The following is a 25,259-nucleotide window of genomic DNA, read 5'->3' as shown; positions in this document are numbered from 1 at the left end:
TCTCTCTGCTGGGAAGTAGAAACCCTCTCACAAGGAGGTGTGACTCATTTACTCAGCCGTCGACTGAGGAGCAGCTCTGGATGGAAACTGCTGGAGTCAAGGATCAATCGACCAACAAGTCTGAGTTGATTGATCATGGCAGAATGTCACCTCGAAGACTGATAGATTGATTGGAACCCTTAGCAACCTTTTTGAAGATTGGAGACCTGATCGACAAACTGCAAGTCTGATCTACAGATTTAAAGATCAACTGATAGAACAGCAGGCTGATTGGAGAATTGGAAGCCTTGTTGACCGGTTTAAGGATTGACTGATTGATTGATTGCTTGATTTGAAGCCAGAACAACTGATATCAAATCTCATTGACTAACTGGAAGCCTGATGTGATTGGAAGTATAACTGATTTTATCTGACAACTCATTGACTGATTGGAGATCTTTTTGGCTGATTTGACACCTGATCAGCTGATGTGCATTGACTCCTGGGGATCCTGATTGGAAGATTTGTCACTTGATAGGATTGGGAGCTCAGCCAACTGATTGGAGGCCTAATTGATTGTTTGGAAGCTTTGTTTTTGGCGTCAGGATGAGCGGAGCTGGTGAGGTGGTCTGTGAAGGCTGGCTGCGAAAATCACCACCAGAGAAAAAGCTACGGCGTTATGTGAGTAGTCAACTTTTATTTTAGCTTTTAATACAAACAAATCTCAGAATAAAAAAAACATATCTGTACATGTGCTGTCAAATGAACACATCTAGTATTTTCAGTGTGTGTTTTGGCATATTAAAACCTCGGTCAAGGACACTTCATCACAGGAGTACAGACTGTTTATGGAAACACTTCTGTGTAGTTTTTTAATTAGGCTTGAAGATTAGCCCTCGGTTTCATCATTGTTTACCCACTAAGGCATTTCTTAAAGTTACAGAGTCATAATTATAAACTAATAAAACATTAAGCAGGACACAACTGTCTGCTGCTCCAACTGGAGAGGAACTAATGCCACCTTTTTAGTTTTCCTTTGGTCACTCAGATTATAGATTAATCATAAATATAAGTGTGTTTTTTTTTTTCAAACTTAAAGCACAAAAACAATCAAAAGTGAATATTAGCCTTGCTAGTGAACATATAGTCACATAAAAGGTTTATAACAAATATATAAATATACTGCATAGATGTATGCATCTATTTATAGGTATATTCTATTTATTTATCTGAAGGACTGCATCAGTAGCTGAAATTTGTAACACTGTTTTTTTTGTTTTGTTCACAATCAGGAAGCAGAAGCTAATTTAGCCAATTTAGAGACTTTATAAGTGAACTCACAGTACATATTTCATAGAAGGCTGACAGGTTTATTTCCAACATGCGAGTGGTAGCAAATATGATGATCTGGAGAACAACTTAACAAGATTTTGTAATTTGGAACCCTTGTATCCTTAACTGACCTTCATACTTAAACAACACACTTGCTCAAAGCCAAAAGAGCTATTTCTTACACACTGGTCTGTTTTGTTTAATATATCACATGTCCACACTTTCCAGTCTTCATTAGCAAGTGATTTTTATCCATTCCTGTGGGAAGCATCATCATTTGTCAGAGAAACAACTGTTTCTAACTAGCTAAGCTACAAAAATGTTAAGGTATGCATCTTTCAAAACTGAAAACTGCCAACCTGGCTATGTGCCTAGACTGGATACCAGAGACTTGCACAAGTTTACAGTTTTTAAGGAATTTGACTTACTTCAACTTATTTGTTAGGTTAAACTGTTAAGTTACAGTGTTAGATACAGATAAGCAATGCATCTGCCTTTTATATAAATAACTGATGGTCTATATTCATTGAGTAATTGATTCAAGAATTGGGTAAACTATTTGTTTAATATGCTGTTTTAGCACTATTGATTCCAACTTGAAAATATATATATAGATACATACATACATGGCAAATATACATAAAATGTCATAAACCAAAATCCCAAAGAAGTTCTGGAACAATTCAAAGCAGCACGAGGCTGTTTGTCCAGCAGCAGGACGGCTCTCTTTCCAGTAAAGAAGCAGCTTAAACACACACACACACGCACACACCACACACACACACACACACACATGCACACACACACACTGCATATCTGGCATGCCTGACCAGTGAGTTGAGCTAATCTCATCTCTCCTCTCCATATTTTCCCTTATTCTTTCTTTGTGTCCAGAAAGAACATTGTTTTTATTTTAGTGTAACTATCGGCCCCTTTCTCTTTCAGTCGTTTACTTTCTCTTCCTTTTCTCTTGTCAAACACTTTCCTTTCTCAGGGGAAGTGTGTATGGAAAGTGAAGGAGGAATAAATAGGGCAGAAGAAAAGTAATTGTTTAGAGACAGGAAGAGACAACGTGCCTTTACCAACACTGTCTGGAAGAGCAGTTGAGGTTTCAAAGTTGTTTCTTTGACATCTTTCACACTGAAACAAACTGTGGCAAAAAAGAACTGATGAAAGAACAAATGAATGAACCATAAAATCATCCTGAGAGGTTTAACTGTTGTAAAGATGACAACTTTATTACCCACAATCCCCGTTAGCTGCCATCAGTGAACTAAATGTCATCCCAGCAGGGCAAGTTTTTGAGAAGGAACAAACAGATTGCCAAGACGATTTGCTTGTGTCGCACTTTGTTGTTCTTCGGCCTTCCTCAGCAGGTGGGAGCAGCAAAGAAGAAGAAGAGGTGGATGTAAAAATGGTAGAAGAAAACGAAACAAGAGTAAGAAGAGGTGGAGAGAGATGAGAAGGAGAGGTTATGTGTACATTCAGCTCTGAGTTTCATCTCCATATGGGTATATACAACCCAGTGTGTACACACACACAATGTCTGGCCAGCTGTGTGTCTACTGTCAACACACACACTCACACGAAGTGCCCTATAATGGCCGTAGCAGGCCGAGTGTGTGTTCATGTGTTCATGTAAAGCATTGGGCCAAAGTTCATGGAGTATACCTCATTATAGACTCCCTGTTCTGTTGAAAGCTCTGTGTGTGTGTGTGTGTGTGTGAGTGTGTGTATTTTCCCTGTGTTATGTAATAAACTAATCGCTCTCAGCTGGGCTGGGTTGGAAGAGGAGGCCTCCCTCAAGATTTAGAAGATTTGGAAACACACACACACACACACACACACACTTCTGCACACTCATTGGAACAGAACTGAAGAGAATGATGAGGTAAATTCTGCAACCTTCAGTGCCATAATAAATGTTACACACACACTCACTCAGAAGGTCAGACACAGTTTAAGGACAGCTGGGTTAAAGATACTACAGGTTCAGTCCATAGACTGTATATAAAGATGGACGTAGCGAGGTGTGATGTCACCCGTTTGTTTGCATTGGAGCCGGTTTGAAACCCAGATCTGCTGCTTATGGTCGGCGCCATCTTTTCCGGCTCCAAAGACTAATAACAGCGATCACGTTTTCACTCTCCTGCACATGCTCAGTGGCGTCTGCCTTACTCAGAAGTACTGTATGGAAACTGAAAACATGATCGCTGTTATTAGTTTCTAAACAAACTAACAAACCCAAAACTCTTTGTGGCGAATGAAGATGTCACACAGTGTAGCAGTGGTGCTCACTGACATGTGTTTAATAGTATTTGGACAACAACGGATGTTTATGACACAGAGGAATAAGATATATCAGGCTTTGGATACACACACAGTACTTGTGAGTAGATCAATTCATTGTCGGTTTGACTCTAAACATGAGATTTGTTGACAATAAGAAAAATAAGAGATATATCCTTTAAATTAAAGTATTGAATTTGAAAATAATTTTGATGCTTTTCATTGTTTCCATTTTGGGGAGTTAGTAAGTAAGCGATAAAAAAACAACAAGTTGCATATGGAAATATGACAATAAGGGATGAGGAGAAGGTAAAGAATGCTAAAAAACGCAAAACAAAGCAGCTTTCCACTGCTTAGTCCGTCATTTTCAATATTAGAATTCTTCAGATTATTGTGCTGACACCACACTATAACACTTACCACAGGAAAAAAGAGAAGCTGTGTAGCTAACCACGGTACCATCAACATTAGAGTTGTTGCAATGTTTACCAGCAGTTAACAGTAATTTACCTTGTGCACCGATTTAGTATTTAGGATGGCACTTTAGTTAGAATTAAGTGGTTTCCATGCCATGGTATAATTTGATATATTCTTATTTTCATGAATCTTACATGATGTCTCTCTTTTGACAGTTCAACTGTAAACAAATGTTTTATTTCAGTTCCTTTACAGTGTCTTGTCATATTGAAAGTGTTGCGATGCCATGTGACAGCATTTGTGAGAACTAAGCATTTAAATGTGTTGGAAACAGGAGGAATAGATCAGTAAAAAAAAGGAATTGAGAGGTGGGAAATTTGTTTTTCAGGTTTGGTGTTAATTTTGGTTTGGAGGCAGGAAGGAGGAAGTGTTGTTTTAGATCCATTGTGGCTTCTTCCTGTCAGGGTCAGAGGTTAAAGAAGTAAACAAAACAAAAAGGGGGAAGGAGAAATGAGGTGGGCAGAGATTAGAGAAAGAGGAGATCATTATCATTATTAAATTTACATTGCTAATATTAGGGGCAGCTCAATGTGGATAAAAGGGAAAATATTAGTAAGTGCAGGCAATTTAAAGAATTATTGAATTAGAATGTGGACATTAAGTACACAGAATAGCAACAGATGTACAGATGAAAAAAATGATGAATGATGATGATGAAAACCAATAAAACAAAGAGTCAAAAAAACACCAGCGCCTTACAAGGAGTATAAGTATATAAGTAACAACGTTAAGTGTTCATGAAGTACTGATTTACGCATCACTGAATCAAAACCGGTCGTGCCACACAAACAAGTTCTTACAAAGAGATTAGTTTTTGCTTAAATATTTACACCCACTGCCAGGCGTAGCTGTTGTATAGATAACTGAATCAACCGACAAAGCTAACGTTAGTTTGCTAATGTCTGACTCGTTTAGATCAAAGAGTAATAAATATGGTCAACATATCTGACATGACACTTGATTACATTTAACAAAAATAACACATTATACCTCAAATTACAAAACTTTATGTTAGCTTAATCAGATACTTTCCACTCTGAAACACAAAGTCCATGCAAGGATAAAGGGGACATATTCTGCACAGTCTATATTTTAATCTGGGGCTCTATTGGAATATATGTTTGCATGATTAACAGTTACAACTCCTGTTTAACTCATAATAACCCTTTCCACAGCCCCTCAGTTCAGCTGAGTCTGTCTGAAACAGGCCGTTTTAGCTCCTTTCTCGTTAAGGCCCCCCTTCTGATGAGCCCGCTCCGATCTGATTGGCCAGCTTCAGAAAGCTTCCTCCTAGGATTTTACTTTTTCTTCATTCTTTACTCAAAATGTCAACTTCTGACATCAGCTCTTTGGCAAGGTAGACAACGACTTTGCAATGGAAGCGTTCAGAGCAGGTTGAGGCCCTGGCTTTTGACTTGCAGGGAGCATTTTTGCATACGTTCACCTCAAGTTTTGGAATTTTGACCATGTTTAACATCTGACATCATAACAGTATATAAATAACAAAAAAAATCACAAAAAGCATAATATGTCCCCTTAAATATTGTTTGGTGTCCTATAACTGAGATTTATTAAAGTTATGTTACAGCTTGTGATGTTACTTCCTACAGATGTATCCTAGCAACCAATTTACACATTACTAAAGTCTTTACAAGCTAAGACATTAGCGGCGGTACCTGATTTAGTAGATCGCTGAATTGAAAGTAGCTAGTAGTTAATAAGAACTTAGCTGATATAAAAGCGGGTCCTGTTTCTTTAACTAGAAGCCATGTAGAAAAAAATTTCCATGTTAGTTGCTGCTACCCTGCTGCGTTCTTTTTGGCCAGCAGCCTGAAGACAACTGATCATCAAACAGAGTGAAGGGGGGTTGGGGAGGGGGACAGAGAATAAACACACACACACATCTACTGCCATCTCTTAGTGGCATTTCCTCTTCAGCTACTTCCTCTTCCTGTCTGTGTTTGGAGAGAGAGAGAGAGAAAGAAAGAGGAAACGTGCTCTACAGTATTTACTTTAATTGTTGTGCGGTTTGATCTCGCTCTCTCTCACACACAAACACACAAGCTTTGGTGTCACGTTGGTTTTTGTTGAGAAACGCTATTAAAAAGGGATCAGAGGAGAATTCGTACAAACTTTGTATTTAGCGGCAAAAACAGAAGTACAAAGCTCAATCCTACATTTTAGGATTAGATAGTTGTGGAGCAAAACTAACTTCTGTGATTCCTTTAATCAGAAAAACACTGAGATCATCATCTGGACAGATTGTGTATGTGTGTGTGTGTGTGTGTGCACGCACATGCTGCTATTAAATTTAAGTCCTTCCTCATGTTCTGCCTCACTCCTTTAAATAATCATGACGTGTCTTTCGCACACACATACACCACCTACATACTAGTACTATCCCCCCCCACACACACACACACACACACACACACGGGTTGGTGAGTCATGTCTAAAATATGAGGTGTCATCATGGATCACTCATGGGAGATGGACCCTACCCATAATGCTCGGTGTGGGATGGCAAAAACCTGAGAGAGGTGACAAACATTTTGCAATTCACTGCGGTGTTGAGTTTGTAATGTTTAGTTAACATTCATGTGCACCGGAGTGTAAAAACCTCTGACATGGAAGAGGGACACCAGCAGTAGAGGAACATAATGGAAATGAAAACATTACCTAAACTGACCCTGTAAACAATGATCTATACATCCGTTCTGCAAGCAGACTAAGAGACTAAAGCAGCAACCGGAGACTGCGGGACCTTTACTGAAGCACTGGACAGACCAAATATACACGTATATGGTCTGTTTTTCTATTCATAAAATCCCTCCACTAGTAGCTTTACAAAATATAAAGTTTGTCCCGGTGGCACTAGAGGGAAAGCTCACTGGGGGTCCAAAATGAAAGGGGAAAATGTTCATTTACATGTTTTGGACCCAACATACATAAATTAAATCTATTGTTGGCCCAACTTTTGTAGTTGAATTAGTTGAGACAACACATGACATTGTGTTAAAATTATGTAATGCACATAGTGGATTAACTAAGAGTTTCAACTTGAGTTTCAAGCTTGGGGGCTTAAACTAAGAGTTGGGGTTGGAGTCTAGCGAAATCTGGTATTTTATCAAGCTGAAACCTTGTTCTGTTGAAATAGATGCTTTACGTTTTTACAAATGTTGGAAGAATAAAGTCCAAATTATAAATGTTCAAGTGTTTCATTAAATTGTTTTTGTTGATATGACCAATATCTCATATGAAGTCGAGTCAACTTTTCACTAAAGAGAAATACTGACTTGAGCAATATTTTCTACAATAAGTTCAGCTAGTTAAATATTTTGATTTGTATAAAAAATTGGGCCAACTTAATATAGTTGAGTGCAAATTTGACCAACTAAATGACAATCTAACATGCAAAGATAAGGCAACAATTGTTCAAAGGAGCTGAATAAATTCAAAAAGCCAGGAAACTTTTTACTAAACTTTTTACGTTGGGGCACCTTAAACATATACATATACAGTATATTACAGTGTACCACTAGGGGTCTAAATGTGAAGATTATGTTTAGGGTGGCACTATAGGAAGGGTCAGGGAGTCACCAAAATCAATACAATAACATGTTTTTTGATCCAACACTTGTGTATTGTGGAGTCACAAGTGACGTTTAAAACTTTTAGTCTTGTGGAAGTGGGTGGAGATGTAGTTTTAGATTAAACATGCTAGCAGTGTGGCTAATATCAGTCCACCACTTTGGTCCAAACTGAAATGTCTCAACAACTATGGGACGGATTGTCATGAAATTTTCTAAAGTCATCAGTGGTCCCCAGAAGACAAATTCTTATGTCTTTGGTGATTCAATGACCTGTGATTCCTGTAGCCGCACCATGAGGTTGAGATTTTGAGTTTTTATTGAAAAGTCTTGACAGCTGTCAGATGGACTGCCGTACAATTTGCAACACATATTCAAGATAAATTGACCATGGGGACTTTTCATCTAGCGCCATCACCAGCACAAAATTTCAATGTGTAGAATCCTTTGGTTTATGATCAAATACCTGCAAACCTGATTCCCATCAGCCTCGGCTGTACTTTGTGTTTTGTGCTAAATAGCAGATGTTAGCATGCTAGCACATCAAGCTAAGATAATAAGCATCATAGGCTACCAACTGAACATCAGTATATCAGCATTGTTATTGTGAATATATCAACCTCTTGACTAGTCTTGTTCTCTCAACTGTCTCTGTCTCTTCCTGTCTTTCTCTATCAGAGCGCAGATGTTTAATTCACATGAACCTTATTTGTGTCTCAAAAAAGGAATTTAAAAGTATTTTTTTTCTCCATTGGTTAGTAATAACTCTCACACCCTCTCTATCTGCAGGCATGGAAGAGGCGTTGGTTTGTGCTGCGTAGCGGTCGGCTGAGCGGGGAGCCGGACGTCCTGCAGTACTACAAGAACCAGCAGTCCCGCCGGCCAATCAGGACCATCAACCTTAACCTGTGTGAACAGGTAAACACACAAACACATGGCTGAAAAAAATGAAAGAAATAAAAGTAAAATTGAGCATCTGCGGTAAAAATATCTGAAACAGTGGCTCATCTCGACTAATGAGCCTTGTTTAAATTAATGAACAGAATGAATTAACGTGCCAATAAGATATTTTAAAGGTATTTATTAAAAACGTCATTGTTAGATTTGTGTTTTTATAGTTTTATGTTTATTCTTGAGCTTGTTTTGTCAGTTTGAGTATTTAGTTTTTTAATTTTTCAACATGTATTAATTTGTTTCTAGATAAGTCATTTTTAATCCTCCATAATTGTCCTTGAGTGGGTAATTAAAGTAATATGTGATGTGTTAATTTTAATTAAAGTGGGTTTGACAGGTGATTTCATTGATTTTGTAGAATTAATTTATTAGTCTACCAGTTTGAGCTGTCAGTAACACAGGTCACATACAGTATTTGTTAAGTGAATATTAGCTGCTGGTGTTTTAGAAGTATAGATATTTTAATTTCCTTTGATGACAGGCAATTGAACAAAGTCTCTGCACACCTGAATATGTGACAGGCGGAAGAAAAAATAAGATCTACTAATAACTAATTCTAATAAATATTCCCTCCTCCAGGTGGATGCTGGTCTGTCGTTCACAAAGAAGGAGCTGGAGAACAGCTTCGTGTTCGACCTGAGGACTGAGGAGAGGACCTGGTACCTGGTGGCCGAGTCTGAGGAGGACATGAACCGCTGGGTGTCTTCCATCTGCCTGCTCTGTGGTTTCAACCCAACTGATGACAGTACGGTGGATAGTTAGATTAATAGATAGATAGCACTTTTCTTGTTTTGCATTTGAAATGGATAAATGTGTGTGTGGGTTGTAGCTGAGTCAGTGTGAAAACAAATGGGAGGCGAGAGAAGAGAGCAGCTTTGCCCTGTACAGTCATTTGAACTTTGTCTTGTTTTTGTAAAGATCACAAAGACTTTAACGTTCACAATTAGTCATTCTTTATTCAGTCTTGTACAGTAATAGTCATCTCTATCATTTGGCATGCAGATAGTGACTCATAGTGCTCACAATTCCTAGTATTGATTAGCCCATAGGGGCACTGTGAGAAGCACTCAAAATCAAACTTGTAATCCACATGATGCTGTTAGTTGTAGAGACGTCTATGCCTCATGATGTAAAAGATCAACTTTTAGCACCTTGCATGACACTCTTTTCTCAAGCAGAGTTGATTTCATTGGGGTAAATGTAACTGATCTTCTTTGGAGCTTTATTTCCAAACAGTAGATTTCAGTTTTAATACACTTATTGGAGCCTAGAAAATATTTAACATACTATTAGGCTGATATGTTTTCCCACATCTGGGAATTCATATTTACAGTAAACCAGATATAAAAGTAAGATGCGGTGTCCTATGCAAAACAAACGTTAATTTCACACAAGGAGAAGAGATATATTATACCAGTTTTAGCTCAATCTTTCAATCTGCAGTCCCTGGACAGTCACATAAAAAGCATTTCAAAAAATGAGACGATAACATTTGAGATAAAGTACTCCACAGATTTAGCATTGCACTTCCATAATATGGTCAGACTCACGATGAACAGTTTATAAAAAGTGTCAAAACTGATGCAGATAAACAGATATATCAGTTTAATTCTATGCATTCTTCTTATCCAAACCTGGCGCCTACATTACCCAAAATGCAACTCAACCACCACAAGTTCAGTTAGAGACTCATGTGTGTTATGCTAGTAGAGGCTATTGTAGCCTGGAGCTGCTAGCCTCCAGCAGAGATTAGGAGCAGGATACAGAGGTCTGGTAACCTCACTTATTTCTAACTCCACACCCACAGATTTTTTTCATTTTCAAATTTGTAGTCTTCAGCCCCAACTGACACTGACTCAAGTGACATCACTTGAGGTAATTTATCAGATTTCACACAGCTCCCTCTGGAGACACAAGAGTTCATCTTCAAAGTACCCACTGAGACACCTGTTGATAGGTTGGCATTCAAATTGCTCTCATACTGCAATAATGAAAAAAACTCCAATACCCACAATGCCCTGCAGGGCAATACAGGAACTTCATATTTTATAGTCATTTTCATCACCTTGCTGCTAGGAGTCACACATCTTGTTGTTCAACAACTCTCTTTTTCCTCCAGTTCCTGAGAGACCTCCTGTGTCTGTCCCATCTTCCATCACTACAATAACCTCAACCAGTGGCACTGCTGCTGTCACCATGGTAACGGGGTCAGTCCCACCGCCCTACGACCCGGTGAGCGTGAGACACCTGGAGCCTGACGGCAGCATAGAAGAAGATTACCTGTGGTTATCGCACTGCCAGAGTCACATCAGGTAAAGTCAAACACACACTCCCACTTAACAGCTTATACTTGTGGTCTCCCTCAACCAGTGAAGTTTGCTCAGTTGTCATGGTGATAGCTTAGTTGTCATCACCTATGTATGATTGTTGTGATGATGTTATGATATGTGGAGGAGATTATAATCTCTGTCTGGTCAAAGATGGCTTACAATACATTTAATATTGCTGTAACATTGAGCTAAAGTACATTTTTTATTTCAAGGATTGTTTCGCTCAGATTTTCAAGTATGATGTCTGTTTCTGACATGCAATAAGTATTCAGGGTGGGAACATGACAAAATAACCCGACATAATGACTAATGTTGCACAATACTGGTATGTTAAGTATTTATTATTTCAGCTGATGGGTTATAAAAAAGTAGATAAAATGAGGAGTTTCAAAGCAAACAAACACAACGTACATAAATGCAGCAAAGTCAGCTTTTCCACATTGGTTCAAAAGAAAACCAGCTGACGGTAATTCAACAATCAGAGTTGCAGGTTCAGACGTGTTGAATCTTGGAGAGGCATTATAGGTTTATCTTAGCCTGGATCACACCCATAGATCCCTAAAAGGTTGTTCCCACAACTGTCATGGAACAGTTCATCAGAACAACTGATACAATTAAACTTAGATTCCCTCTTTAGATTTTTATCCCTTCAGGTGGTTTTGGTTGTGATTTGTCAAAGTTTGGAGATCTCGTTGGGAGCTCTTTGAGTCATAGCAAGAAGGCTGCTTTTGAAATATTCAACAGCAATTTATTTATATAAAAATTGCCACTACTTCCTTCTAAAGAACTTTTGTTTTCCCTTTAATCCTAATGTAACTATATTTTTCTGTCTCCAGGCCTCCTTTAGGTTCCTCCACCTCTCTGGAAACTGACTACAGCGACAACGTCTACCCTCCTCCCTCTGCCACCTCCTCCTCCTCCTCCTCTTCATCCTCTCCGTCTCTCCTTCCCAAGGGCCTTCACCCTCCTGCCTCCTCTTCCTCTGGCTTTAGGACAGCCCCTTGGACAAGCGCCACAATGACAAGCCCCCTCAGTCAGTCTTTAGACACCAACATGACCCCAGACCTCCAGAAACGAGCTGGCAGACCTCGATGTCACCCCTCCCCACATCCCAGAAAGCACTCTTTAGATTTCCACCTGCGTCCTGTGGCGATACCTCTTGGTAATGACACACACTCTGGCGTGCATTCAAATGCACACTCATACACCCCCAGTGGATACCAGATCCCCCGTCCGGCATTCACCCCTCTGCCACGCCCTCCTCACCGCCCATCTTCTACTCCCAGTGTGGACTCTCTAACCCAGGCAGAGCTCCATGCTTCCACCCCGGCTCCTCCTCCACGCCCGCCAAAGCCCTCAGCCATCGCAGCCCAGGTAGAGCGCTCAGCTGTGGGCACAGGGCTGGCCACGCTCCCCCGATCCACCTCAAAGACAGAGAGGAGGGATGGATGTGTGGAAGGAGGAGGAGGCCTGCCAAGGTGTAACACTGTCGCTTCACCAGGACGCACACAGACAGGTAGGAAACGGCATGTCCTAAAAGTTTTACCCATTTTGAGCTTGCCACCCTGCCAGTTGAGGTGTTGTGAAAAGATCGGGATCCTCACATCCCCTCATTCATAGTAAGCCAGTAATTTTTGGGCCACCAGGGGGCAGAAGAACTCCACAATAAGCTGGCAAATACATATTTTTGGCTAACATGTTAGGAAACCATTGCAAATTAAAACCTCCAGCAAACACAGAGCAACATTAGCCTTCATTTGGAGTCATGTTTGTGTCCATCAGATTCATGTAGTTCTTGTTTGAGCTCTGGTTTGGTCTCCACCGGCTCCTTAGCTGCTAATTGTTCCCCTTTGCCAACTTTGGTTTAGTTTGGTGCTGGACAGGTAGTGTACAGTGGGTTTATTAGCTTTTTCTTGCTGAAAACAGCCTCCTCCTGCTTTTGGAAATAAGGTTGATGCGATCACTGAGAGTGTACAGTATATGTGCTATATTAACGCAACTATAAGCTAAAAGAGAGCTGCAGAGTTTGGTGTTAATTCTCTGTGGGTTTGTCACAACATGTGACCACTTTCACATTACACCCACTCATTTAATTCATTCTTAATATAAAAACAATGTTAATGGAGCTTTCATTCACACTCTGATTTTGTTAGCTCAAACAGTGGAAGCTAACGTAGCTAGCAAGATTATTGCCAGCTAGCCCCAGATTTGTGCCTCTCATACAGTCATTCTTATATGTGAGAATTAAGATGTATGATTACATTTAAGTCACAGATATAAACCACCCTTTTCCTCAAACATAAACATAGTTCAAATACTAAAAAAACCCAGCAAGTCTTTGACATTCTTAAATTCCTACATATCTAAGAATTCTCTGTCTGTCCTTTATTATTGTAAAACCATCTGGTTTAGTGATAATTTGGGGAGAATGCAAATAATGGTAATAAGCTGTAACTGTAAGCTAGAAAACGCCAAACATAACTGTGTGCCAAAGATGATCTTTTTAATCCAATATCTGTCCTGAATGTCGTCAAATATGTGGACGTGTGTTTCCAACTTTGTATAGCACGGCGTGTAAACTAATCACGACTGCAACTCTTGAGTTATGTTTAGCAAACAGTTGCAACCGGAAGTTATGAGACAAACCCAGAAATGGAACCAGCAAAAAAAGGTCAATACAGTGAAGTAGACATTTAACGTGTTAAAAGGTGCATGTCCTGAACAAATCCAACAGCCTACAAGTATGCAGGTATTATTTTGGGACACTATTGTTGTAAAAGTTTGAACTCTACACTAAAGTGTTATTTCAGTGTCTGATATCAGTGATCTAAATGTAATCATCAGTATAAATTCTCAAATGTAAAATGACAAATATCTGAGAGGTGCAAAATAAAACTGCCAGTGCTGCTCACAGACAAAAGAAACCTCTTTGCACCCGTCGTGAACATTATAATGCCCATTTAGTAGTCAATGGGAATATATAATCCTCTGAAAGTGCAGAATCTCTGCAGAAAGTTGCATCGTCAGCATTAGTGTAACACATAGTTTCAAACCTGGAATGTCACAGGAGATCAGAGAGCGCTGTGGTTATAAAGAGGCATTGATGGATTATTTCCTAACAGCTGAAACAATTAGTGCCTGTTTGCAACATAATTTGATTAGTATTAGTTTCATTAATAGAACAAGAACTTTGCCCCACAACAGCACAAAGAGCCGTTTTAACCAGTTCACTGTTTTCTGGCTTTTGGAAGAAATTTTTTCATTTTTCGTTAAGAGATTTTTTCAATGTTCCTCTATTATTAAAGACAAAAAGCTAATTATTGTCTTTTTTAACATTAGTTTTTAATTTAATTATGACACACGAATACATAAAGGAAATACATCAATGTATATTGTGTTTCATTTATTTCTTTGTTTGATTTGTTTTTATTTTGGCATTTTAAATCTTCCATAGATGTTAAGAGCATCAGTAGAGTTGATCATAGTATTGATGAATGTTGGCTTTTTCAACTTTCCATCTTTTATTTTTTACCATTCTTTCTCCTGAAGTGTTTTTTTTTCCTGATGATTGTTTCACTTCTATTATCCTGTCATTTTAATATAATTTAATTAATCCCTGTCTATCCCTGTTATTGTAAATGCTATGATTATTGTCTAACTTCAGATGTACACAGCAGACTGTTTTATCAATCTGTCTTCAAACTGCACAAATTTAGTCTTAAAACATAAAAGTGGTCAGTAAACCAAAACCAAAATAAACATACTGTCTTGCTGTCAGTTCGATGAAGATTAATATGCTAAATATGAAGCTACTGTGGAGCCAGCCGGCAGTTAGCTTAGCTTAGCATAAATCTTTCATCTGTCATGTTTATACTTATACTTTTTACTTGTTTAACATGCAAGATAGAACAGATTAATTAGTGAACATTGCAGGTGTTGGTAGGTGTATTTTTGAACTTTGGACAGAGGCAGGCTAGCTGTTTCCCCCTGTTTCCAGTCTTAATGCTAAGCTAAGCTAATCGCCTCTTCTTTCCAGCGCCATACTTAATGCATAAATGTTAAGTATGTGTTAAGAATGTGTTAAGTATTAAGTTAATTAATCCTCTAATTATCAGCAAGAAAGTGAAAAAGTGAATTTGAAGCACATTTCCCAAAAGTTGAACTGTACTCTGCTTTTGAGGTGGTTTATAAATTAGTCTATATAAAGTATGTGCTGTGTGTTTCAGGTTCTGAGTCTTTTTACATCCCTCGGTCTCTGTCTGACAGAGCAAGCATTTTTGAGTTCAGCGAGAGCTTCAACAGCTACTTTGTAAGTTAAAAGTTTTTAAATTTCTGCTTTTCTGCCCCTTATTTTATGTTTTATGTATTTATCATTTCAGACAAATCATACCGAAACTGTCAACTTCTCCAAATTGTAACTCTGTCTTTCATGGTTTCTTGATCTTTCTCTCTCTCTCTCTCAGTATAATAAAGGCATGGTACCTCTGGGTAGTGTTTGTTCTGAAGATGATGACGTGGACGAAAACTATGTTCCCATGAGCGCCGCCACCACTGAGCCTCCCGTTGCACCAAGGTTAGTCAGATGTAAAATGCTACATGATCATTTTCATGTAAAGGTCAGTTTTAAAAGGACTTTGTACACTTGCAGCACTACAGAACCAAAGTTGTATGTCTTTTTAACATACTTGACAAACATTTTACATTCTACATTTTTTTTTATTTTTGTGTCATTGACTTAAATTAGTAGAAACCTCAAGGTGATTCGGTATTGATTAAGTTTTGTCAAGGGAAACCATTAAGAAAAACATTCTGTTTTGTGCATTTAGCACTTGCCATACTGATGTTTGCAGGAATATGTTTGCCACTCCTGAGGCAATTTGTCATTTGGTTGATCAGTCAATTGACAGACAGTTATTCAGCAACAAATATTATAATATTATAAGGTTCTGGACTGTTTGTAATTGGAAAACTTGAGCTTAGACATTTTTTACTATTTTCTGATATTGTATAGACTTAACAATTAACTGACTAATCGAAAAAATAATTGAGAGATTGATCAACACTGACATGACATATAAACTGTATCAGGCTGTAAATACTCAGACAACACTTGTTTGTTGGATAAATTCATGACTGATTATAGTCTCTCGAAGGAATTTGTAGTTAATAATGCTAAGATAAAATAAGCCATGTCCTTTAAAACACAGGTAGTTTCATCTCTGATTTCCTCTTTTCTCGTTCCAGGGTTCCTCCACCTTCCTCAGTGACCTCTGACCCCTCTGTTCACCCCCAGGATGGCAACTATGTCCCCATGACCCCCCTCACCCCTAGCCTTCCCGCTCACCCAACCACTGCCGCTGGTGACCTGGCGTCACTGGGGAGGCAAGTGCCCCCGCCTGCCCACATGGGTTTCCGTAACTCCCAGCTAACTCCCGTCACTCCCCTCACCCCGCCGCTCCGGAGGCACACCATGAACACTACCGGTGGGGTGGAGGTCGAAGCCATGCCCCCTCCAATCCACCGCAACCTGAAGCCACAACGCAGAGGTGAGGAGGAGCTAGTCAGCCCTTGTCTCATATATAGTTTAATATAATTAAAAAGAAAAAAACTACAGTGACTAAAAGTTTCACAAATATGTTTTGACAATAAATAACACCAAAATAATTTAAAAAATCAAGAATGATCTCCATTCTTCATCAGCTTTTTGCATGTGCAATTGAGAACTGTATGTGTGGAGAGAGCTAGTTAGTTAAATTTATTTAAGATTATGATCTGTTTGCTCAGACAAGAAGGTTTTTATGGTGGTGGTACTGTATGGCTAGAAGGTCAAAGAGAACTTAATTTAAAAAATTGATGCCATAACATTAAGAAAGTAAGGTAAATCAGAGTTATTAATCATGTTACATTCAATATTGCAATAAAATTTAGATAAAATTTAGATTATTGCAATTTTTCCAACAGTAGTAGTCTAAACTAATCTTGGTTCAGGATCCTCTTCCAGTCCGGTCCATGAGTCCCCATCATTCAGGTTGTTTTTACTGGGAGCTGAATTATCCACAGAGGTCTCCACTGGGCCAGAACATACAGACTCTGTGTTTGAAAGCTATAAAAACACTAAATATAGCTGTTCGAGTTTAAAAATCCATGTTTTTCCAATGGGATTCGGCGGCCAGCTTCTCTCAGGTTCAAAATCCTTAAATCCCCATTGTTCAGAAGGTTTTCACTGGTAATCTGTCAAGTATTTTCTTTTTAAAGTCATGATTGATTGATCAAGGAGATTGTTGTTGTTCTGGTTTAAATAGAAATGGAAATTTAGATTCTGCCCGTTCAAGGTAAACATTCCCTTTGGTTGAGTTGCTGAAGTAGACTGTCAGTAAGCTGCAGCACAGTCTGTTTGATGCTTTCTGCTCTCTGATGTTGTTTGTCACCGCAGGAGTTTCTATAACTCAGCCTGCAGAGAGAACAGATGTCCAGGCTGCCGGAGAGCTGACACACAAAACTAGAGGTACAAACAGAGACAGAAATGAGCATCATCTCTGAAACACAGCACATGTTCAAAGTTCATTCTTGACCTTGGAAAGAGTTTGACATGATAATCTTGGCTCAAGGTCCTAACAAGGTACTTACCAGCTTTTTCAACTATGTCTCACGACCTTGAGTCAAGATTGTTTTGTGAAATACAATGATAAGAATAAGACACAGGTGATTATGTGAGAACAACAAGAAAGAAATGCGGTATTCCTACTTGTTGGTCGCTTGAAAGGGTTCGCTAACAGCTCAGCAGCTAAAACTACCTAAAATCTATGAAATCTGGGTAAGAAATAAGGGACAATTGTCCACTAAAGCAGGTAGAATAATGAGGCAAAGCTTCTTTAGTTAGATGAAATGTTGTGATCTTGCTACAGAAAGTTGATATTCCCTGAGTTGAAAAAGTGCTTATACATTTTAGTATCATCAGTATTTTGATAGGAGCTTGGTGTTTGTATTACTTGAGTCAGAGACAGGACTCTAAATGTGAGAGCGGTAAAACTCGACTGAGTCTGCACTCTTGTTTCCCATCAAGACTTTCTAGAAAATAATTCCTGTTTTTGTCTACTTGAGACTGTTCTGCTTGGTAAAGCACATTTCTTTCATTGTTCGTACAGTAAGAAAAACACCTTTTTTTGCCATCTTCAGTTACTGAAACTAAAAAGTTAAAGTCTGAAATATCTGAAACAAGACTGTCTCTGTTCCTGAAATAGTTGGTTGTTTCTCCTCTCTCAGTGTCTCTTGCTCTTTTCTTACTGTCTCTCTTCATTTCCTCTCTTCATGTCTCCCTCTGTTAGTCATTTTTCATCTCTCTTGTTTCCCTTCGACCTCTTTTAGTTTTAATTATTTACCTGCTTCCACTTTGCTCAACAAGGCTGCAGCACCAGGGCATGACAGCCACACACACTCACACTGCTCCAAATATAGAGTCGTAGCTTGTACAAACGTTCCCATAAATATTAATAAAGCTTCATGGCGAAAGAAACAACACTCAGCAAACTGCTGTTACACTTAGGAGTTTTATTTCCTGTAGAGACCTTTCATTTTCAAATATCATAAACTTCATTTGCTATTTCAGTTTTCAGTGTCTTTATGTTATTGCAATGAGAAATAAGTCAGGGTCAGATGAAAAGATCAGTATCAGTTTTATATTTTATATACGGAAATGAGACTGGTCGAGAAAATCTTTAGTTCCATTAAAACTGAAAAGACAAAGCTTGTTTCCCTCAGACAAACACGTTTGCAATCAGTCTCTACAAAAGCATTTTTTCATCAGGATTTTTGTTAGAAATTACACGAAGAGTTTCCTCCACTTCCAGTCTTTAAATACGCTTAATACATCTCCATCATAAATCTTTTCTGGACACACACAGATGATATCAATCTTCTTGTCTGAGCGAAAGCAGGATGACAAACAAAAGATATTCATTACACCACTGGTCTTATGGAAATAAATTGCGTGTTTGTTTGTAGCATCAAATGTCCCTATTTGCTGTGTAGCTAACTAAAAGTAGTTTTTTATTTTAATTATTTGTACAAATAAATATATATAGTATATACACATAGAATATATATATATGGAGATATGACAAAACCCTCAGATTTAACAAGCTGGAAAAGCACTATTCAACCAGTACAATTCATGTAATTTGTGTATTTAATTGACCCACAAAAGAAGAAATAAGGAGGATTGAAAAAAAAGATGGAATTTAGGTGACGTAAAAATCAGCTTGTCTTCTCTCTACAAGACAATTACTTTATTCTATCTTCTGTACAGCTGTAGCTGTTATTTCCTGCTGTTCTGTAGGTATATATATGTGTATAAATAAATTAAGTCTATTAATATTTACATGTGTATGTACATGTATGTAATACCAAACCTACTTCTGTTTACCTTTTTCTATTTTTTCTCAACCAATTTATTTAACAGGACTTTTATTTTCTGTTTAATTTTGCTAGTTTTTATAAAATATATTAATTCTCTCTCTCTCTCTCTCTCTCTCTCTCTGTCTCTCTCTCTCTCTCTCTCTCTCTCTCTCTCTCTCTCTGTCTCTACCAGTGAAACCAGCTCCTCTGGACATCCCTCCGGTGCAGCAGGACTGGCAGGAAGTCCCGCCCCCCGTGCGCTCGCCTGTCACTCGAACCTTCACACGAGGGTAAGTGTTCGTACAAGTTACTGCAGCATCAACAGAAAAACTACAAAACACATTCATGTTTAATATCTAAAACACATTGGGAGAGAAAAGCATGACGTGTGACCTGTTATATTTAGCTGTGTTGCACTGTGCTGCCCCCATGTGGTGCTGAAGGAGTACTGCAACTTGATACTACTGACCTAAATAGTATTAGCAGTAGTAATAAAAATAAAAAGTATAAATGAGTAAAGAATGTAAAAAGTAAATAGTAAAAGTAGCATTAAAAGCTTTAAAACAAAGACTATAAGATGATACTGAACCATTCAACTCTATAAAAGCGTGGCAGATAATTTTCTACTGCTAAATGCTTATAAAACAAAAGCTCTCATTTCTGTCCTTGATGATGTTGTCCGAAGGTGATGGAAAGTCTTGGCTCTTTATCTTCTTCTGTTAGACCTTCCCTCCATAGTCTGAGTGTTTCTATGGACCAGGCTTCGAGTCTTGGCCAGCATGTAAAGTGTTTGGTTCGCTCCCGTTTCTACCGGCTGAGAAACATTTCTAAACTCAGGCCCATTGTGTCCGTAGCTGAGATGGAGATGATTATACATGCGTTCATTTCCTCACGTCTTATTGCAATTCCCTTTTCACCTGTCTTTGTAAGACATCCCTGAACCGCTTAACAATTAGTCCAAAATCCTGCTGCCAAGCTCTTGACCGAGTCCCTCAAAAGGTCTCATGAAACACCAATCCTGATGTCTTTACACTGGATTCCCATCATTTTCAGAATACACTTCAATAGCGTTCAGAGCCCTGCATGGTCAGGCACCTGACTACATTAAAGAGCTGCTGCAGCCTTGTAACACTTGTAGGAATCTGAGGTCCTGGGATCAGGGTTTGTTGGTTGTCCCTTGGTCCAGTCTCGAGACGAAAGGAGACTCGGCTTTTGAGGTTGTGGTTCCTAAACTTTGGAACTCTCTCCCATCGGACTTAAGATCTGTGGACACCTTTTAAAAAACAGCTCAAGACCCATTTGTTTAGACTTCCTTTTGCTTTGTTTATTTCTGCTTTTGCCTTGTGTTTTTAGCTGGATGTCTGCATTTAATGTTTGTTATTCTGTCTCTTATTTACTTTTTTAAATTGTGAAGCACTTTGTGATGTCTGCTCTTTAGAGGTGCTTTATAAATAAACCTATTGTTATTATTATTATTATTATTATTATTACTATAAAGAAGAAAACTTTAAAAGATATTATGTATATATCATTACAGATGCTGGTATGTAATAATTAATTGGGTGTACTTCATTATTCATTTAAATTATTGGAAAGGAATTAGGCAATATATATCTATATGTACTGTATATATTTTGGCTAATTCATACTATACTGAACACATGACTTCAGTAATGTTTTTTGTGTTTTGTGTTGATTTTAGTGAAATGTATGTTGAACATAGTGTAAACAAACACTGTAACTACTGTACTTATTTAGTTGATGTTAATGAGGTTTATTGTCTGTGTGTGTTACAGTCCATCCAGTCGTCGGTCAGTCAGGCCGACCTCAGCTCACAGCTCTTCTCCCTCCTCTGATTCGGATGATCCTGATGAGAACTACGTTGCCATGACAACCTCCAACCTCAGCTTCAGCGCTGGGGAACAGGTACAACACTCCTTCCTTCTTCCATCCTTTCCTTCTTGCTTTTCCCCTTAATTTTTACACTCCCTTTGTCTTTTTCCCATCTATTTAACCAAACTTTGTGTGTTTACGTGTCTACAGTCTTTGAGGCTTATGCTGCACCGAACCTCAGAGGGTGGAGTCAGTAGCCCGATGCTACGACGAGCCAGAGGTGACAAACAGGTGGAGTACCTTGACCTCGACCTTCACACTGGACGATCGACACCAACAAGACAGGTAACACTTTAACACAATGCTTTAAATATGTTGCATTTATAATCAGTAATTAACAGTTAATAAATGGTTTACAACACACTATAATGTAGTTGAAAGCAGATATAAGTGTTTATTAATGTATGTGTCAACAACTATAACTAGTCGCTGCTGTCTAAACAGATAATGAATTACAATATAGTAAAACACAGGTTTAATATTATAAAATGTCTTCATAAGAGAAGTTATAATTGCTGATAATTAATAAACACTTAAAAATATTATTATAGCTGCTTATAACTACATTATAATGTGTTATAAAGCATTTATTAAATCTTTATATACTGCTTATAAATGCTAAACGGGGGACTTAAAGAAAAAATATTGAATATTGCATATTTTCTCTATATTGAACAGCTACAGATGCTGGTATGGAGGTGTTTGTTACATGTTACATGTTATATGTTTTCCAGTTATTGATCAGTAGAAATTAAAATGATCATTCATGTCTGGTAGGGGCTCAGCCACTAGAGGGCGCCAAGTTGACACAATCTTTTCTCAGCTCTCATAATTTATATCTTCTCTCTGTATTTATATACTTATTATTTTTGCTTTAGTTATTATTTTTGGTGTTCTTTTCAATATGTTTATTTTTATACAATAAAATCTGTTTTGTCATAGGCTGCATCACATTTACCAACCCAGTGTTTTGTTTTGGGTTTCTTTCTTACTAAGTTTTCTTGCAATCAATAGATTTATATAATAAGTTACAAATACAAGCCTCTGTAATGTATCTGTTGGTGTCTGTCTGGCCAGAAACGCTGCACGGCTGAGGGAGGAACCGGCGACGACAAGCAAGCCGGAGCAGGTGAGGAGCGTGCGCGTGGCGGGCATACACGAGTGGACTACGTGGTGGTGGATCCCAAAAGGACCAAGGCCCTGAGGAACACCAGAGAAGCATGGCATGATGGGAGGATGTCCACAGAGAAGGAGAAATGATAGAGATGCATAAACATACACAGACAATCTATTCAAAATTATTCTTAGCCAGCTCTGAGGTTGTTACAGGAAAAAACAAAGTTACATACTTTGTTGAAAAGCAATTACTTATAAATTACTGCCTTAGAAACGTAATTACACTTGGTAGAGGAATTTTAGTTTCTAAGTTGTAATAAATGCTTTATCAATGTTAATAAAACATTCTTCCAGCAACATGTAAGAAAATAAAGAAGATATTAGGATATAAGGGTTTGTAATATTTTTGTTAGTGTCAACAAATCCCATAAAAACCAACAAAAAAAGGGTCACAAATGTAGAGTTTGCTTTTAAAAACGATTAAGTCATTTCCTTAAACAGCTGCCCACTTTAGTTTTTAGCAAACGTTTCTCAAACACCAGGAAATAGTGCATTTGTTTGGGACTATTTTCAGCGGCGGATGAATCCACATTTGCTGCTCTCGTGAGCAATAAATAATGAAGCTCTACGACACAGAGAAATGAGATTTATCAGGCTTTGGTTCAACACACAATAGTTAGATGTAGATCAATACGTAGATCAATTGAGTGTTTGTTCTTTTCATGGGATTTGTGAGAACAGGAAAAATATACAATATCACAAGAATTATCCTTTAAAGACAAGTATATTTTGGGGTTGTTTTTGCCTTGCTTGAAAGGATCCTTTGTGGCTCGTCCCACCTTAGTCCCTCACTTTTTACCCAAACTGAATTTTCTCTCTCCTGTAACTGATAAAGACATCAGTGAGCGTAAAAGCCAGAACAAGAAAACCTCAAAATTCTGTTTTAAGGCAACGTGATAAATTATAGACCCTTTCAAATATGCCTTAGGTTCAGTAGTTTTTAATCAACCCTATGATGGACCCATTCCTTTTAAAACTCAGCTCATACTCCTGTAGTCGACTGACAACAGACACAGTAAGATATCTCACTGACAACAGCTGTAATAAAACCCAAAATGAACAATCACTCAGAAAGTTCTTCTATGTTCTGTTATGATGAAGTAGTTAAATATTTTTGTCAAAGGTTGAAAAGCATGCATCAGCGTATTCGAAAAGTGCTTTTTTTCCCCTGTCCACCCAATAATATGTTACTTATATCTTCAAATTTGTCCACTGTGGAGAGTTTTTGAAAACAGTTTTGTTTATGGAGAATGCTGAAAAACAGAGAGGAAAAACCACGTGATAATAAACGTATCTATAACACTATGAACATTGTTATTGAAGACTACAATGTAGCGTTGAACAACTCAATCCTCTCTTACCTTTTTTACTTCGCCAGAGAAACTGAGATACTTCAAGTCCACCTACTGAGATTTAACTCAACCAGTTAGATTATTTCTTTCTCTAGTCCAGAGCACCTCGGCCTCTTAAGAAATACTGTAAAAACTAAGGTCACAGGTGTGATACCACTTCAGTTGAATTTCTCCATCAAAACCGAAAAACGTTTTAAAACACGTTTGATTATGTTGTTCTCTTTCTGGAGCTAACTGTTGCTACCAATTATTAGCATCAAGAAAACATCATGTTTCCTGCTGAAATTGTGAAAAAGATGAACTGTGGGACAAATCGGATGTTCTGATGATAAGAAACATTATGTGATTATTCTTGTGTAATCATCCCAGTGACTGTGTGTGCAGTGAATGATTGTCAATTCCTATCTGTTCTCGTGATGTTACTGCTGAATAAAGTCATTGATTCTGTGAGAAATAAAATGTGATTACAGTAATGACTGCCCAACAGTGAATAAATGAATAAACACTGCACATCACTCTGTGTGCTTCGAGTTTGTTTTTATTGATTTGTACAAGTACAAAGTTGAATCCAAGCAGAGAGCAGCTTAGAGCACTTAAACATACAGTTCCTCTAGTGGCCACTAGATGATGCAAATCATTGTAATTGTTGTGAATCAGCAGACTAGAACTACCTTCAGGGCTGTTAATAAAGCAGGCTGTAAACTTAAGGTTAAGTTAAACTTAAAAACTAAATGTTAAACTTAAGTAATTCGATACCAGTGCAAGTAAGTGCTGAGTCAAATCTTCATGGAATGATACATGCACAAGCTTACAAATACAAGATTACAGGTACAATGTTAACATACAAGATTACGGGAACAAATTTAAACACACAACCTTATAAATATTAGATTACAGGTATAAACGTGAACACAAAAATTTACAAAACTAACACCCCTTTGGTGAAAAAGCAGTGTAATGCAACTCTACTTCTTCTAGTAGCTGCTGCTGCCATTTTTTGAGCTAAGATTTAAACATAAATTGAAACTCAACATTACTCAAATCTGTAATTCAATGAAACGCTGAATGTTTCTAAATACTGCCTGTGACCAATGTCAGCCCAAAAATTGATGAAAAATACCTGTTGTGATGGTGAAGCTGAAGCTGAAGTGGGTTTGACTGGGTGCCATAAACAAGCTAAACCACCATATTATGCTGTGAGCTACATGCTAACATCAGCATGCTAACATGCTCACAATGACATTGCTAACATGCTGATGATGTGTTAGTATGATTTTATATGACCCTATGTATTTTACTGATTTTGGATGTTGGACGTGTGACAGAAACATTCCCTAGTCTGCATGACACCTTGGGTAATATGGCATAGCCCTTCTGGGGGGCCTTTTAGATACAAACAATGGATCCATGGTCAAGTTTGGAACTGTTCCAGATGTGGGTATGTTGTGACACATAATATGTTGTGAGATAGCTGTCAATCACTTGATGGACGG

The 25,259-nt window shown here is 38.1% G+C and overlaps 1 protein-coding gene across 2 annotated transcripts; it reads left to right on the top strand.

The window, feature by feature from the left end:
- LOC122973775 (GRB2-associated-binding protein 1-like) lies at positions 1-24,281 on the top strand. 2 transcript variants are annotated; one of them, XM_044341509.1, is made up of 13 exons: positions 1-660; positions 8,457-8,585; positions 9,201-9,366; positions 10,741-10,933; positions 11,788-12,467; positions 15,178-15,260; positions 15,415-15,524; positions 16,196-16,497; positions 17,385-17,456; positions 19,539-19,635; positions 21,142-21,271; positions 21,389-21,523; positions 22,316-24,281. In XM_044341509.1, the coding sequence occupies exons 1-13, from the start codon at positions 586-588 to the stop codon at positions 22,496-22,498; spliced, it is 2,355 nt and encodes a 784-aa protein (XP_044197444.1). In that variant the 5' UTR covers positions 1-585; the 3' UTR covers positions 22,499-24,281. The 2 variants fall into 2 exon arrangements, with proteins under 2 accessions (XP_044197444.1, XP_044197445.1); XM_044341510.1 differs by lacking the exon at positions 17,385-17,456.
- Positions 24,282-25,259: the final 978 nt, after the last annotated feature.

This window comes from Thunnus albacares, chromosome 22 (genome assembly GCF_914725855.1).
Source record: "Thunnus albacares chromosome 22, fThuAlb1.1, whole genome shotgun sequence".
In the NCBI taxonomy this organism is placed as follows: domain Eukaryota; kingdom Metazoa; phylum Chordata; class Actinopteri; order Scombriformes; family Scombridae; genus Thunnus; species Thunnus albacares.
Note: the sequence above shows the minus strand (reverse complement) of the source record. Positions and strands in the feature narration are given on the sequence as shown.